The sequence below is a fragment of the Myotis davidii genome, unplaced genomic scaffold, assembly GCF_000327345.1.
Source record: "Myotis davidii unplaced genomic scaffold, ASM32734v1 scaffold1717, whole genome shotgun sequence".
Taxonomy (NCBI): domain Eukaryota; kingdom Metazoa; phylum Chordata; class Mammalia; order Chiroptera; family Vespertilionidae; genus Myotis; species Myotis davidii.
The window spans coordinates 548,860-549,367 of NW_006287955.1; the positions used below are offsets into that span (position 1 = coordinate 548,860).

General features: G+C 67.9%; 1 protein-coding gene across 1 annotated transcript in view; it reads left to right on the forward strand.

The window, feature by feature from the left end:
- The window catches only part of MROH5 (maestro heat like repeat family member 5), a 58,355-nt gene that overhangs the window by 23,689 nt on the left and 34,158 nt on the right, over positions 1 to 508 (forward strand). The window contains exon 8 of the mRNA XM_015561419.1: positions 379 to 498. Coding sequence (XP_015416905.1) covers positions 379 to 498 — 120 coding nt within the window. The remainder of the gene's footprint in view (positions 1 to 378; positions 499 to 508) is intronic.

Consider the following 508-nt stretch of genomic DNA (forward strand, 5'->3'; position numbering starts at 1 on the left):
TCTGACCCTGGTCACCCTGAGCCCCGCCCCATCACAGACTGAGCCCATCACACTTGGGTCCTCCTCTGCTCACACCTGGCTCCTGGCCCGTTCTCACCTCTGGCGCATGCCGGCTCACAGCTGAGGGGGAGGGGGGGCGGGATTACCCGCCTCCAGGGTGTCTCCTCTGCCTCCTGCCCCCCCCCCCACTCCAGACCCGTAAGAGAAACCCCCACGGGGCTGGGCTTAGAGGTGCAATCCTGAGGGTGTGCAGGGGTGGGAGGCGGCTGTCTGTGACTCAGACAAGGCCCCTCCCTTTCTGGGCCTCACTTTCCACACCCCCCATGAGGGGCCAGCCTGGTCCTGGACTCCACGGGGTGACCTGTCCCCCACCCCCAGGGCATCGCCCTCACGGTGGGGCTGACGGCGGTCCGCCACCTGGACCACGTGTGGGCCGCCCTGGAGCAGTTCGGCCGCAGCTCGCCCATCAAGTGCAGCCTGCACAGCTTCTCCCCAAAGGTACCGGCTC